Source organism: Heptranchias perlo, chromosome 1 (assembly GCF_035084215.1).
Source record: "Heptranchias perlo isolate sHepPer1 chromosome 1, sHepPer1.hap1, whole genome shotgun sequence".
NCBI lineage: Eukaryota > Metazoa > Chordata > Chondrichthyes > Hexanchiformes > Hexanchidae > Heptranchias > Heptranchias perlo.
In genome coordinates, this window is record NC_090325.1 from 142,460,193 (window position 1) to 142,474,238 (window position 14,046).

General features: G+C 45.1%; 1 protein-coding gene across 1 annotated transcript in view; it reads right to left on the reverse strand.

Moving 5' to 3' along the window:
• dclk2a (doublecortin-like kinase 2a) overlaps window positions 1-14,046 on the reverse strand; it is a 434,705-nt gene that overhangs the window by 80,193 nt on the left and 340,466 nt on the right. The window contains exon 7 of the mRNA XM_067992182.1: window positions 5,284-5,392. Coding sequence (XP_067848283.1) covers window positions 5,284-5,392 — 109 coding nt within the window. The remainder of the gene's footprint in view (window positions 1-5,283; window positions 5,393-14,046) is intronic.

Sequence of the window (14,046 nt, forward strand, 5' to 3'; positions counted from 1 at the left end):
CTTTTACTTGTTCTTGAACAACTGTTTGTACTATTTGTATTGTAAATCTCCCCTGGGTCTTCCCTCTCTTGCTGCTCTAAACTTTACTCCCTTCTGACTCCTCGCTAAGGTTCCCATCCCCCTGCCACTCTAGTTTAAACCTTCCCCAACAGCGCGAGGACATTGGTCCCGGTCCTGCTCAGGTAGAACCCATCTCGCTTGTACAGGTCCCACCTTCCCCAGAACAGGTCCCAATGTCCCAGAAATCTAAATCCCTCCCTCCTACACCATCCCTGCAGCCACGCATTCATCCTGTCTATTCTCCTGTTCCTATACTCACTAGCAAGTGGCACTGGTAGTAATTCTGAGATCACTACCTTTGAGGTCCTGCTTTCTAATTTATCTCCTAACTCCTTGAATTCACCTTGCAGGACCTCATCCCTTTTTTTTTTAACCTATGTCGTTGGTACCGATATGGACCACGACTACTGGCTGTTCACCCTCCCCCTCCAGAATGCCCTGCAGCCGTTTCGTGACATCCTTGACCCTAGCACCAGGGAGGCAACATACCATCCTGGAGTCACGTTTACGGCCGCAGAAACGCCTATCTGTTCCCCTTACAATTGAATCCCCTATCATTATGGTCCCGCCACTCTTATTCCTCCCCTCCTGTGCAGCAGAGCCACTCGACACCCAAGCCTTCCTCGACACCCCTGGTGGACAAGTGGGACTGCATTGGAAAGATCTGTGGATTTTTGGATTCATTGATTTAGCCACTGTACGGTGGTGAGCCAGCATTGAGGTTTTTTTTCCTCTGTGAGCTACTTTTACTGTATCAGTTAACATATCTACAGAAATTCCTGTCTGTGCTATCATCCTGTTTAAAAGAAGTGCTTTCAATTGGAGCAGGGTGAAAAATCATAACCACGTCAGCACAGCGCAGAATTCATGTAAGTGCATTAACTAAAAGTAGTTAATAGAGGAAATTAAACCCATATACAAATTAATGCAGTTTCCTTCAATGATTTTGTAATCTCAACAGCCAACTTTTAATTCTTAGGCTGTGGTTAGACGCAGCAAAACTGCTATCTTCCAAGGCTGGTTGTTTCTTAAGTTTACAGCTCACACACTATGGGTTCAATTTTTCAGGGCGATTACAGGTGCATTGGGGGCAGGGGGCTCCAAAAATCGCAGAAATCCCGTTCGAATTTGGAAGCTCGCTCCAAACCTCCGACTTTCCCACGGACGCACCTTTGTGCATGATGACAGTTAAACAGCCAAATGTACCTCATTGAGGTACTTAAGGCACTTTACTTGTGACAGATTACTTGGTTATAACGATTTTTAACTTACCTGGGTGGCTTGCCCACCGCTTCTGATTCACGCCTGGTGAAACCAGGCCGGATCAGGGAACAAGAAATGAAATAAAAGTACATCAAAAACCCTTGCAGGGAGTTAAAACACAAAATCAACCTACCTTTCCACCCTGCTCTGATGTCTGATGTCTCCCTCTCCGATGTCCCCCTCTTCACCCCTCCCGATGACCCCCTCTTCACCCCCCGATGAAACCCTCTTCACCCCCCGATCTTCCCCTCTCCCCCCCCGATAGTCCCCTCTCCCCCCCCCCCCCCCCAATCTTCCGTTCTAGCGCCGGATGACGTCTCGCTTTTTCTCTTTCTCTCCCCACCCCCCCCTCACGTTGCAGCTCCTGACGGCAGCCTGCCTGTCAATCAGGCTGGCTGCTGGACACGAAACCCGGAGAGGACGTTAATCATCAGCAATCACCATGCGATCGCGTCGTAAACTGTAAGTTTTGTTTTTGCGGGTTTGCCACGGGCACCTTCACACCCCCACCCCCGACCGCTGCCAACCCGCCACCATTTCAAAATTGAGCCCTATGACACTGAAACAAACAGAAGGAGTACAGTAGATTTTCTGGAAATCGAGAGAATCTGATTCGAAAATTGTGCGGAGAGTTAGATCTTCACCCATTTTCATCTCATCTGATTTCCAATCGGACGCCTGCTGGCTCCAGGAAACATTCAGCAAATTAGTGTCTAATTAAGCAATTCACAATACTTACCATCCTTGCCAGCCATTTAACCTTGTTTAATTTCTCAGCCCATATAAATGGGATATTCAGGGTTGCTAAGCACTGAGCTCCGTACTCAAATCAATTTGAAGAGTAAATTAGATTGCCACATTGTCATGCCATTGCTGAAGATTTGCTCCCTTCTTTTTTATCCCTGGTTGCCACTGAGGTCTTGACGAGGCTTTGTGGTAATTGCTGTGGTGCTACATTTTTTGTACTCCGGCTGCCATAATGCCACCAAAGGGTTTTCGCATACCACAATATACAGCCAGAGGTGCACATATTTCCACTTGTCCAAGAAGCAGAGTCTGTGGGGGCTTTGATTAACCAGGGAAGCTGTGACACAATTGTCACACGTGCTGCAAGCCAAAGTTCACCACAGGTGCAGCACTGCCAGTGACACTGAGGTCATTTTAAGATGCCACTGGGAGCACTGCAAACATCAGCCAATCAGCTGTGCATTGATGTGTGAAGCAAGTCACAAGTACATCATTTACTTGAGCCAAACAGTTCATCATCGTCTTCATGGACAAATAACAGCAGCAGGACAAGCAACTATATAGAGTGGCAGTCTTCCTGAAAATCCAGGGGGCTATAATTTTCACCCAATGTGGGAGTGGGACCAATTGGATAGCTGTTTCAAAAAGCCGGTACAGGCATGATAAGCAAAATGGCCTCCTTCTGTGCTGTAAGATTCTATGTTTCTATGATACATGCTCTCTCACACAATGCCATGACCTACATGAATAGAAACCATCAGCACCACGTCATTCAAGTCAGTATTTGTTACCCAGACAACCATCACTATCGATTGTATTCATTTTAAAATGTTTTTTTCCTGTTTAGCTGAAATGATGAAAAAGTACTAATGCTAGGAAATAGAATCTGCAGGAATGTCCTGTGTGTTAAATAAAGATTGGAGTTTTTATGTAATATCTCCCAGCTTCTTGTAACTGCAAGTGCATTTTTCCATATCCTGTGCCCCATTAATGCCTTGCATTGACTAATGTGTGCAGTACAGTCCTGCAGCATAGACATGTCCTGTACCTGTTCAAGCGCTGATTTTAATCCAATGTTAATGTACTTTATACAGCATTGCAACTGTTTCTGCATGAAACTGTCACTTACATAAAATATGGAGGAAAAAATACCTCAATAAACAGCAGTAGATCTCCCATGGCACTGTTTCTGTTGTTTATCACAGTTCCCTGACAACCTAAACATAAGAGCAGCTTGCCCATCACTGTAATGTAGCAAATTTACTGAATCAATGTACTAAATGACTGACACAAGGTATTAAATATTAAACACTTTATTGCTACAGAAAGAAACCGGCCTCTCAGATATATTTGCAATACCATTTACCGAAGATTTTAGAAAGCTTCTGTTCATTTCCACCCAAAACTTCTCATTCTCAGTTATTTACATTTACTTGGCACCCCATCCACCACCCTAAACATTGACTCCCTTCACCACCGGCGCACTGTGGCTGCAGTGTGTACCATCCACAGGATGCACTGCAGCAACTCGCCAAGGCTTCTTCGACAGCACCTCCCAAACCTGCGACCTCTACCAACTAGAAGGACAAGAGCAGCAGGCACATGGGAACAACACCACCTGCACGTTCCCCTCCAAGTCACACACCATCCCGACTTGGAAATATATCGCCGTTCCTTCATTGTCGCTGGGTCAAAATCCTGGAACTCCCTTCCTAACAGCACTGTGGGAGAACCGTCACCACACGGACTGCAGCGGTTCAAGAAGGCGGCTCACCACCACCTTCTCAAGGGCAATTAGGGATGGGCAATAAATGCCGGCCTCGCCAGCGACACCTACATCCCATGAACGAATAAAAAAAAACAATGATACAGGGTAAATTTTATGAATTCATGCTCCTGGCATGGGGTTTTATGCCACTGAAACACATATGGGGAATTTGGACAAGGAGGCAAGAGATTTTCCATGAACTCTGCATCGGGAATGCTAATTTATAAAATTTACCCTATTTTTGATTTTTTTACCACCCACCTCTTGTACCTCTCCTTAATTTGTACTTTTTTTTTGTCTGGTTCTCGTATGACATGAGCTGTTCTAGGGCACTGTGAATGTCATAGTTCGGCAGGAGCTGAAAGAAAACTAGGAACTTCCACGATGCATCTCTCTCTCACACACAGAATTAATCAATAGGAGCTGGAAATATCTGCCAGGTCGAAGGAGCTTTTACGACTTGATCGTCATGGATTGGAAATGGTGCACACAGGGTATCGTAGTTTCATTGGAGCAGGGTGAAAAACCATAACTCTCTTAAACCTTGTCCACAGAAGCTGGAAATCTCTCTGCAGGGACTTCCAACCTTAATTAACTAATTTTATGGGGAGGTTTAATGATTTTAGCATGTTACTTAATTTTTACGTGTTTTACACTATAAATGTTACCTGTATGGCTACATGTTCAGTTGTGCATGAAAAAAATAGTAGTTAGGACCATTAACTGCTGGATTCAAATTGCAATATTTGAATTGGTTGCCATTCTGTGAGGTGTTATCCTGATATGTATTGAAGTGAATCAGTATGGTTACATTGGAGCCAATCAGAACTATCAGACATTTTATTGTTTTTCTGCCATGGAGAAATTTAATGTGAAAGAGAAAAGAAAGACTTGCATTTATATAGTGCCTATCATGATAGCAGGACATTCTAAAGCGCTATACAGTCAATGAAGTATAGTTACTGTTGGAATGTAGGAAACACAGCAGCCAAATTGCACACAGCAAGGTCCCACACAATCGGTTTTAGTGATGTTAGTTGAGGGATGAATATCAATCAGGACACCAGTACCATGGGATCTTTTATCCCCACTTGAGAGGGCAGACGGAGCCTCGGTTTAGCGTTTCATGTGAAAGACAGCACCTCCGACCGTGCAGCACTTCGTCAGCCTAGACTTTGTACTCAAGTCTCTGGAGTGGGGCTTGAACCCACAACCTTCTGACTCAGAGGTGAGAGTGCTACAACTGAGCCACGGCTGACACCGTGCCAAACTTACACATTTAATAAGTGACGTGCTAATAGGCAAGCATTTTCATTATAAATATACGTATGAAGAAAACTTCAGTTAGAAGTGTTTAGTGCAAATTTGCCTGTGGACTGAATCACATCAGAGGTGTTTCTTGCAGGACTTTACAGGTATTCTTTGGTGATGATATGCTGACTTACCGCTCCACACATTCTTTAACAACTGCAAAATTCCCATCTCCAATCACCTTCCCAACTTTATATTTGTCAAGAATAGTTGAAGCTGAAAAGGATCTATTTCCATTCACACCTGTGGAAAGAATGAAGAAAATCCATGTCACCATTTTCAGATCTATATCCACTAACTGCTCCAAGAGTATCTTCCATATCAGTTAACTGAGGAATAACCTTTCTTTATCTGTGATCCACGGACTAAGCGCATTGGCTGTGGGCCTATCTCATCTCGACAGAAAGAATTAATGTTCACTTAGTAAGCTGATATTTTAATCTTCAAAAATTAATTATGATTGGTCCACACCAGCATTAAAAAGTTGAAATTTTTTAAGCTGTTGTCTCTTCATTCCTCTTCATTTTTCTTTTTACATATTTTCCCTCTTATTTGGTTATATTATCCCCCCTCTTTTAAGTAGTCCCATAACACACACAGCATAGCCTGAGGAGACAATGATGATGTTCAGTTTGATTTCTTTGTCCTGAATTTGACTCACATGATACTGAGAATGGAACGATAAGAAAATCCTGAGCAAAACAAAGCCACTTGACCAACAAGCCCAGTCCATCCAGAGCCCACGAGTTATTATTCTTTCCTGTACTTGTTAATCTCCTGCTGTAGGGGACACTAATTTCCTTCCTCTAACTCCCCTGAAAAAAATAAGCAGTGTTGTTAAATATCTCTATAATCCTCAATCCCACTTCTCAACAGATATTGATCCAGCTCCTTTTGACCAATTGAGATAGGAACATAGGAACAGGAGTAGGCCATTCAGCCCCTTGAGCCTGTTCCGCCATTCAATTAGATCATGGCTGATCTGTACGTCAACTCCATTTACCCACATTTGCTTCACATCCCTTGATACCCTGACCTAACAAAAATCTATCGATCTCAGTCTTAAGAGCTCCAATTGTCCCAGCATCCTTTTGGGGGGGAGGATTTCAGATTTCTACCACCCTTTGTGTGAAAAAGTGTTTCCTGATTTCCCTCCGAAATGGCCTAGCTCTAATTTCAACATTATGTCCCCTCGTTTTTGATTCTCCCATCAGAGGGAATAGTTTTTCTGTATCCACCCTATCGAATCCTTTTAGCATTTTAAACACCTTGATCAGATCACCCCTCAATCTTCTATACGCAAGGAATACAAGTCAAGTTTATGCAACCTGTGCTCAAAATGTAACTCTCTAAGCCCCGGTATCAGAGTGATGAATCTGCGCTGCACCCCCGCCAAGGCCAATATATCCTTCCCGAGGTGCGGTGCCCAAAACTTTTTAAAAATTTGTTCATGGGATGTGGGTGTCGCTGGCAACGCCAGCATTTATTGCCCATCTCTAATTGCCCTCGAGAAGGTGGTGGTGAGCCGCCTTCTTGAACCGCTGCAGTCCGTGTGGTGAAGGTTCTCCCACAGTGCTGTTAGGAAGGGAGTTCCAGGATTTTGACCCAGCGATGATGAAGGAACGGCAATATATTTCCAAGTCGGGATGGTGTGTGACTTGGAGGGGAACGTGCAGGTGGTGTTGTTCCCATGTGCCTGCTGCTCTTGTCCTTCTAGATGGTAGAGGTCACGGGTTTGGGAGGTGATGTCCAAGAAGCCTTGGCAAGTTGCTGCAGTGCATCCTGTAGATGGTACACACTGCAGTCACTGTGCGCCGGTGGTGAAGGGAGTGAATGTTTAGGGTGGTGGATGGGGTGCCAATCAAGCGGGGTGTTTTGTCCTGGATGGTGTCGAGCTTCTTGAGTGTTGTTGGAGCTGCACTCATCCAGGCAAGTGGAGAGTATTCCATCACACTCCTGACTTGTGCCTTGTAAATGGTGGAAAGGCTTTGGGGAGTCAGGAGGTGAGTCACTTACTGCAGAATACCCAGCCTCTGACCTGCTTTTGTAGCCACAGTATTTATATGGCTGGTCCAGTTAAGCTTCTGGTCAATGGTGACCCCCAGGATGTTTATGGTGGGGGATTCGGCGATGGTAATGCCGTTGAATGTCAAGCGGAGGTGGTTAGGCTCTCTCTTGTTGGAGATGGTCATTGCCTGGCACTTGTCTGGCGTGAATGTTACTTGCCACTTATCAGCCCAAGCCTGGATGTTGTCCAGGTCTTGCTGCATGCAGGCTCGGACAGCTTCATTATCTGAGGGGTGGTGAATGGAACTGAATACTGTGCAATCATCAGTGAACATCCCCATTTCTGACCTTATGATGGAGGGAAGGTCATTGTTGAAGCAGCTGAAGATGGTTGGGCCTAGGACACTGCCCTGAGGAACTCCTGCAGCAATGTCCTGGGGCTGAGAAGATTGACCTCCAACAACCACTACCATCTTCCTTTGTGCTACGTATGACTCCAGCCACTGGAGAGTTTTCCCCCTGATTCCCATTGACTTCAATTTTACTAGGGCTCCTTGTTGCCACACTCGGTCAAATGCTGCCTTGATGGCAAGGGCAGTCACTCTCACCTCACCTCTGGAATTCAGCTCTTTTGTCCATGTTTGGACCAAGGCTGTAATGAGGTCTGGAGCCGAGTGGTCCTGGCGGAACCCAAATTGAGCATCGGTGAGCAGATTATTGACGAGTCAGTGCCGCTTGATAGCACTGTCGACGACACCTTCCATCACTTTGCTGATGATTGAGAGTAGACTGATGGGGCGGTAATTGGCCGGATTGGATTTGTCCTGCTTTTTGTGGACAGGACATACCTGGGCAATTTTCCACATTGTCGGGTAGATGCCAGTGTTGTAGTTGTACTGGTAACAGCTTTGCTAGAGGCGCGGCTAGTTCTGGAGCCCAAGGCTTCAGCACTACAGCCGGTATCCAGTGCACTCAGCCGTTTCTTGATATCACGTGGAGTGAATCGAATTGGCTGAAGACTGACCTCTGTGATGGTGGGGATATCGGGAGGAGGCCGAGATGGATCATCCACTCGGCACTTCTGGCTGAAGATGGTTGCAAACGCTTCAGCCTTGTCTTTTGCACTCACGTGCTGGACTCCGCCATCATTGAGGATGGGGATGTTTGCAGAACCTCCTCCTCCCGTTAATTGTTTAATTGTCCACCACCATTCACGACTGGATGTGGCAGGGCTGCAGAGCTTTGATCTGATCCATTGATTGTGGAATCGCTTAGCTCTGTCTATAGCATGTTGCTTCCGCTGTTTAGCATGCATGTAGTCCTGAGTTGTAGCTTCACCAGGTTGGCACCTCATCTTCAGATACGCCTGTTGCTGCTCCAGTAATGCTCTTCTACACTCCTCATTGAACCAGGGTTGATCCCCTGGCTTGTTGGTAATGGTAGAGTGAGGAATATGCCAGGCTATGAGGTTACAGATTGTGCTGGAATACAATTCTGCTGCTGCTGGCCCACAGCACCTCATGGATGCCCAGTTTTGAGCTGCTGGATCAGTTCTGAATCTATCCCATTTAGCACGGTGGTACTGCCACATAACACGTTGGATGGTATCCTCAGTGCGAAGATGGGACTGTGCGGTGATCACTCCTACCAATACTGTCATGGACAGATGCATTTGCGACAGGGAGATTGGTGAGGACAAGGTCAAGTAGGTTTTTCCCTCATGTTGGTTCGCTCACCACCTGCCGCAGGCCCAGTCTAGCAGCTATGTCCTTCAGGACTCGGCCAGTAGTGGTGCTACCGAGCCACTCCTTGGTGATGGACGTTGAAGTCCCCTACCCAGAGTAAATTCTGTGCCCTTACTACCTTCAGTGCTTCCTCCAAGTGATGTTCAACATGGAGGAGGACTGATTCATCAGCTGAGGGAGGGCAGTAGGTGGTAATCAGCAGGAGGTTTCCTTGCCCATGTTTGACCTGATGCCATGAGATTTCATGGGGTCCAGAGTCAATGTTGAGGACTCCCAGGGCCACTCCCTCCTGACTGTATATCACTGTACCGCCACCTCTGGTTGGTCTGTCCTGCCGGTGGGACAGGACATATCCAGGGATGGTGATAGAAGGGTCTGATTCTGTGAGTATGGCTATGTCAGGCTGTTGCTTGACTAGTCTGTGGAACAGCTCTCTCCAATTTTGGCACAAGTCCCCAGGTGTTAGTGAGGAGGACTTTGCAGGGTCAACTGGGCTTGGTTTGCCTTTGTCATGTCCGAGAGCCTTGTGGTCCGTCCGGTTATATTCTTATTATGACTTTTTTTAGCGAGATTTTACAACTGAGTGGCTTGCGAGGCCATTTCAGAGGGCAGTTAAGAATCAACCACTTTGCTGTGGGTCGGGAGTCACATATAGGCCAGACCGGGTAAGGATGGCAGGTTTCCTTCCCTAAACGGCATCAGTGAACCAGATGGGTTTTTCCTGACAATCCGATTGTTTCATGACCACCATTACTGATACTAGTATTTTAAGTCCAGATTTTTATTTAATTAATTGAATTTAAATTCTCCAGTTGTCTTGGCAGGATTTGAACTCATGACTCTAGATTATTAGTCCAGGCCTCTGGATTACTAGTCCAGTAACATACCCACTATGCTACCGTATCCCTGAATGTAGTAATTCAGAAGGGGTCTAACCAAGGCTTTGTACAACTGAAGCATAACTTCCTCCTCTTTGCATTCTTGCACCCTTGAAATGAAGCCCAACATTCTATTAGCCTTTTTGATTGTTTTGTATCTGTCTACTAACTTTAAATGATTTGTGTACTTTGTTCCTCTACAGTTCCTAGTATCTCACTATTTAGAAAATACTCTGATTAATCTTTCTTGGGTCCAAAGTGGATGACCTCACACATGCCCACATTAAACTCCATCTGGGTTTTGTCCACTCTGTCTATCTGTCTAAGTCCCTTTGTAACTTCCTGCTCCTATCTGCACTACTTACTGTCCCTCCTAATTTAGTGTCAACTGCAAACTTGGATATACAACTCTCTATGCATTCATCCAAGTCGTTAGTAAATATGGTGAAAAGTTGACTCAGAACAGATACCTGTGGAATACCACTTGCCACATCCTTCCAACCTGAGTGCAGACCCTTTATCTCCACTCTCTGTCTCCTACCTCCCAACCAATTTCCAACCCAAGTCAAAAGGCTACCTCAGATTCCATGCGCTCTCATTTTTTGCCAATGATCTCTTGTGTGGAACCTTATCAAGTGCCTTCTAGAAGTCTATATCGATAACATCCATAGATATTCGTTTGTCTACCTTATTCGTGACCTCCTCAAAAAATTCAACTAGATTAGTCATACATGACTTACCTTTAACAAAGCCATGCTGGCTCTCTCAGATCAGCTCATAATTGCCATATGCTTAGTTACTCGGTCCTTAAATTACAGATTCCAATAGCTTCCCCACAACTGGCATTAAACTGACAGGCCTGTAGTTATTTGGTTTCTCTCTCCTTAAATAATGGAGTGACATTAGCAATTTCCCAGCCTAACAGCACAATTACCGAATCAAGAGAGCTTTGACAGATTATAACTAATGCTGGAATCAACTACCTTCTCTGAAAGTCTGTTCCACGTGTTCAATAACCTTTAACAATGCTTGAGACTTGTGAATTTTATACTTGTGACTTCTAGTCCTGTGCTCATTGTTCAAGTTTCCATTGACTTCAATGGAAATTAAAACTTGGTTGGGTACGTAACGGGTGGGCGAGCCGATGTCACCAGATTTCCGCCCCTGCCGAAATTGAAAGTTACCCCCTTATCATGTGGCCTTAATGAAGTAAATCATATTGAGATATTTTGAGAAACATTTTTGACTGTAAGTTTGCCATGTCCTCCTAGTACCTAATGCTGCTGACAAGGAAAGCCAACACACTAAAAGAAAGTCTTCCTAGCATGCAGCCTTCCTCATCAAGAGTGCACATCATAAATTTGAGCACACTTGAGTTCCCAAAATGCGATCCTGATGTGCAAGGCTACATGGCGGGAGCAGGATTTTGTAAAATCAGTCCATGAGCTGTAGGTCTGTAAAAGTTTTAAAAATAGCAATTTCACTGCACTTGCACAATTGAGTAGAATGGGCCTATACTCTGTGGGGTTTATAAGAATGAGAGGTGATTTCATTGAAACATATAAGATTCTGAGAGGGCTTGACAGGGTAGATGCTGAGAGGCTGATTCCCCTGGCTGGAGTGTCTAGAACTAGGGGTCATAGTCTCAGGATAAGGAGTTGGCCATTTAGGGCTGAGATGAGGAGAAATTTCTTCACTCAGAGGAATGTGAATCTTTGGAATTCTCTACCACAGAGGGCTGTGGATGCACAGTTGTTGAGTATATTCAAGGCTGTGATCAATAGATTTTTGGACTCTAAGGGAATCAAGGAATATGGGGATCAGGCAGGAAAGTGCAGTTGAGGTAGAAGATCAGCCATGATGTTACTGAATGGCGGAGCAGGCTCGAAGAGCTGTATGGCCTACTACTGCTCCTATTTCTTATGTTATGTTGCCCTTTCAAAGAAAATGCAAAGGTCCCCGAAGCATCAGGAACTATGTCTACAAGGATCATTTCCAAAAAAGAGAGATGAATTCCTGAAACTGGACTTCTGGATTTGTGCATGCTTGAAATGTTGCACCTAATCTCTAAAGAAACAACGATGAACTCTGGGAAAATAGAACAATGAAGTATATTCTAAAATGTTGACATTTCCAAATAACAACTTAAATAGGACAAGGAATAATCTCCTGGGATGCATTAGTTACCCACTGGTAACTAATAGTATTTCTGTTTCTATACATCAAGGTACTTTACCACTCAAGCTAGACTTGCCCGGTAAATCTGGATATGGACAGGATCATGGATTGATTTATGGTGTTTGCTATTCTGCTGATGAAAATACATTAATAACCCTTGCCTCCACAAATGAGACACAGGGGAAAATGGAAAAAATGGACTGCTATTTCAGAAATAAAAGTTTGGTTTAAGGTTTTTGTTTTAGAAACTTCCAGAAAGCCCAATGAAACATCAGTGTCCCATCCAAAACTGAACAGATGGCAATCTTAACGCAAGCCATGTTACAGAATGACTTCTAGGCATTGACCCAATTAACCTTTGAGTTAAGTGAAAACTTTATTGAGAATGAAGAATAGGGTGAGGGTTTTAACCTGAAAAAGAATGACAGAAATTGCTACAAATGAATCCAAGACTTTCTCACACATTGTCAGCATCATCAAAAACTTCTGTGCAGTTTCACCTAAATAGAAAGCTTGAGAAGATATTCTGTTATGTTATTGCATTCTTATCTTCCACATGATTAAGACCAGAAAAAGGTTAACAAATTAATCTTAAAAACTGGGTATCAAATACAACAGCTGTTGGTCGGCTAAGTATTACGGCCAATGAGAATATTTCCACACCACTAAGGAATAGAAACTTTGTCTAAAAGTTGTTTCCCATTTAATAGAAAACATTCTGAAGTCTATGGGAAAGTCAGCAGGAGTTAAAGAAATAAAATGCAGCTGTTCAAAGAGGCTAGGGGCACCGGACGTCATCTTGGTATAGGAGTTAATGCATGTGCAAATACCGAACGCCGGAAGCATGTAAAGTAGGGAGAAAATGCGTGCGATCAGTGTGCAACGCTGATTTAAAGTGATAGACACCATTTTGGACTTAACACTCAACTCAACGCAGAGTCTTAACCACGCATACCTGAACGTGTCTTAGAGTGCCTAGAGGACCCCCCACCAGCACTATTTAAAGGGACCATGCAGGATTTACAGGTTATTTGCTGGATTATTGCTTCTGGCTGCTGGTGGAATAGGAAGTGTTTTTTGAAGCTCCCTATACTTACTGAGAGTTCCTACAGTACATTTGAGAGTGGTATGGCAGGTACTGCTGTACGGTTCGGAAAGTTACAACTGTGGTTGAACAACATTCCTGGCAACCATGGGTGGTCTGCTAGGGCTCCCACTGGGCATTGAGCATGACTGGGAGCATGCAGAGGGCCATGCACACCAAGTCAAGCTGCGAGGAGAGGGAGGACGAGAGGCAAAGGGCACTGAGTAGGAGGCCGTATCCAATGAGGGCCTTCCGGGACCCATTCTCTTACCTCAACATGACCGAGGAGGATTGCATTCGACGTCTGAGGTTCACCAAGGAAGCCGTGACCGATATCTGTCAACTGGTGTGACCACAACTGCAGCCTCAGAGCAGGGCAAGGACAACATTGCCTGTGACTGTGAAGGTCACCGTGGTGCTGAATTTCTACGGCTCAATATCATTTCAGGCCTTTGTTGGCAACATGTGCAACATCTCGCAGTATGCGGCATAAAGGAGCACACAGACGCACTGTACCATATGAGGAACAGGTTCATCATCTTCCCTCTTGACAGAGACAAGCAAAACGAGTGAGCACGGGGGTTTGCTCATATTGCTGATTTCCCCATGGTGCAGGGTACCACTGACTGCACGCATATTGCCCTGAATGCCCCGCATATCAACTCGGCCGTCTTCAACCAAAAGGGCTTTCACTCCCTGAAAGTGTAGCTGGTGAGCGACCCCATGCATCGAATCATGGAGGTCGATGCCCGCTACGCTGGGAGCAGTCATGATGCCTTTGTCACGTGACAGTGCAACGTGCCAGCTATCTTTCACCCGCCTCGGCAAGTCAAAGGGTGGCTACTGGGAGACAAGGGCTATCCCCTCACGCCGTGGCTGATGACTCCGGTCAGGAACCCACGCACACGTGCACAGTAGGCTTGTAATGAGAGCCATGCTGCCACATGCAACATCATGGAGCACACCATAGCCCTCCTCAAACAAAGCTTCCGCTGCCTGGATCGG